Genomic DNA, 2,500 nt, shown 5'->3' on the forward strand with positions numbered 1-2,500 from the left:
ACTTACCTTTAAATGATAAGTTCTTTGAATGGAGGGAAGATTCATCACCCTTAATTACCAAAGTTAAAATCAACTCCTCTGTTTCAGCTGGAGGAAACATTGGATCTGGAAGTATGATTGTTCCTTCAACTTACTCTAGTGGTACTCCAACTGCCTCAGCGGGTATGGTTCAGTCAGGTAAGCATTTTTATCTCTCGTGCAGAAATAATTGTATTTCTGAATGAAAATTATTCCTCAGTTGCTTGTACGGATGTTAAAAGATTTTGTCTTTATTGATTTTAGCATTTTGTATTGAAATGGGATTTGTTGGGGAAGGCAAGTGATGTCTATAATATTTGTGAACAATTAATTGTTATGTATTATGCAAAGGGACTAGAATAAAAAATCCATTATCAGTATACAAGTATATAAAATATACTTGACAGTATTCATTACAAATATCAGCTTGAAGGATTAGACTCTATAGAGCTGATTACACAAATGAGTAATTTTTTTCAGTTATGCCACCAGGAACCTATGTCAATAGAATGAGGCCACGGGTCCCAAGCAGTGCTCTTCCCCCAAGGCCACGTCAGCGATCAAACTCTCTCGTACTTCAAACAGAACCAGGGATAACACAGAGAGGTAAGCGCTTCAAGAAGGATTGTTGTGTACTGAGTGACTTTTTAGGTTTTAGGTTTTAAGTTTGGGTAGTTTTTGGAAATTTATTGCATATTATTGGTAGCTATCTAACTATATATAAATTTACAATAGTTTTGTTGATATAAGTTTTCCTCGGTCCATTCTCTAGAAGTATATATAGATGCAGTGGTAGGTGTAATGGTGATGTATAATGCCCTTACTTTTTTTGTAATGATGATGGCAGTGAAATATAATTTCACAAGAGGTGTAACCCCTGTACAAGATGGCTAACCCCATCCAAATCCAAGGTTCTTGAGAAGCATAAAATGCTTTAACGTTAAGCAAATCTCTCTGTTATCAGATCTGAGGTATCTTACTTCCTCTCTTATGTATTTAAATCCGTCTTTCTAGAGCTTATCTCCCCAGTATCCTCACATGCAGCAGAACTTTCACTGTTGGGAGAGACATCCTACAACCTAAAGGAAGAGCCCTTAGAGATTCTAATTTTGAAAAAATAGTTTTTCTTAAATACATCAATGTTCTGTTAAAATATTCCCATTGCCATACTGAACAAGTATTATTAACTATCAATGCACAGATTAGATGAAAGTTTGAACCAACAAAACTGTAAATAAATACTTTTTTGGGTAGTTAGTCTGAAACTGTTGAATGTACATACCTTCGTATCTTACTTGTTCATTCATGTGCGTCAAAAGGAATGTTAATTGGAACTAGTTACTTTTCAAAGAGTGTAAAGTATTTAGTAATTATCTTATTTTTTATGATCATAATAGTAATAGTAATAATGCCATTACTTTTAAAGTGTAATGCAACTACCACTGTATGTCTATATATGAATAGACATTTTATAGAGATAGATTAATAGATAGATATAGATATTTTCTTTCTTTTCATTTCTTTTCTTTTGTTTTTCTTTCTTTTTTTTTAAATCTTTTTTTCTTTTTCTGTACACCTAGGAGTGGAGTCTGGGTCAGTCAGTGGAGGCAGCAGTCTAACCTCCAGCAGCCACATCAGCACCATGGCCTCGTACTCAGGTGGCCCCCCAAGTATAGTGGGTCAGGCAGCCTCTCAGCACAGCTTACAGCCCACACATCTTATGACTCACCAGACTATACAGGCAGGCAAACTGGATTTACTACTAAAATTCATATGTCAACAGAGAAAGTCCTTGAGGTGTTCTGTTGATGGAGGAGGAGTGATCAATAATGATGTACCTTTTTTGTATATATGTATTTATTTATTTTCCTGACTGTTTTAGGTGCGACCCGGCACTCCTGTTACACCGGGCAAGACAGCCATACAGATACGTCAGGAAGGCAGTAAGTTTATGACTGGAACCTGTGTGTGCATATATGTATTTACACAGTGTTAGTAATTTGAGTATATTAGCCTATAAGTCAGAATTAATTTCACTAGGAATATAATGATATTTACACACCTTCTTTCAAAATTCTCATATCAGCAGCAGGAGCAAAAATCATCACACACACCGTAGCAGGCAGCAGTAGTACCATGGGGGTTCCCAGTGGTAATTCAAGCACAGGTGGAGGAAGCAGCAGTGCAGGAATTGGCCCCAGTGCCCCTAATAGATTAGTGGGTAGAACGCCAATCTTGCCACCTAGTTCCCCTCAAGGCTCAGGTGGGCCCCTCTATGTTGTCACAACCAACTCAGGAACAATTACGGTTGTCACTCGGACAGTTGCCGCAGGGCAGGGTAAGGATGGTGAAACTTAAATTTTATTTATTTATTCTTTTCAAGGGTATCTAAGAAAAGTGTCGATTGTCCTCTAGTTGATGCTATACTTTAGAAAGGAAAATGATTAGATATTTAGTAACTTAAGTCTCACAACTATATTGC

At 36.8% G+C, this 2,500-nt stretch overlaps 1 protein-coding gene across 3 annotated transcripts in view; it reads left to right on the forward strand.

The window, feature by feature from the left end:
• LOC125031903 (BRCA2-interacting transcriptional repressor EMSY-like) overlaps positions 1-2,500 on the forward strand; it is a 21,032-nt gene that overhangs the window by 6,475 nt on the left and 12,057 nt on the right. For 2 of the 3 annotated variants that reach the window (XM_047622902.1, XM_047622905.1), the window contains exons 9-13: positions 88-177; positions 499-624; positions 1,599-1,759; positions 1,901-1,961; positions 2,105-2,356. In XM_047622902.1, the coding sequence (XP_047478858.1) occupies positions 88-177; positions 499-624; positions 1,599-1,759; positions 1,901-1,961; positions 2,105-2,356 (690 nt within the window). The remainder of the gene's footprint in view (positions 1-87; positions 178-498; positions 625-1,598; positions 1,760-1,900; positions 1,962-2,104; positions 2,357-2,500) is intronic. The other variant, XM_047622903.1, reaches the window with a different exon arrangement.

This window comes from Penaeus chinensis, chromosome 13, assembly GCF_019202785.1.
Source record: "Penaeus chinensis breed Huanghai No. 1 chromosome 13, ASM1920278v2, whole genome shotgun sequence".
In the NCBI taxonomy this organism is placed as follows: Eukaryota; Metazoa; Arthropoda; class Malacostraca; order Decapoda; family Penaeidae; genus Penaeus; species Penaeus chinensis.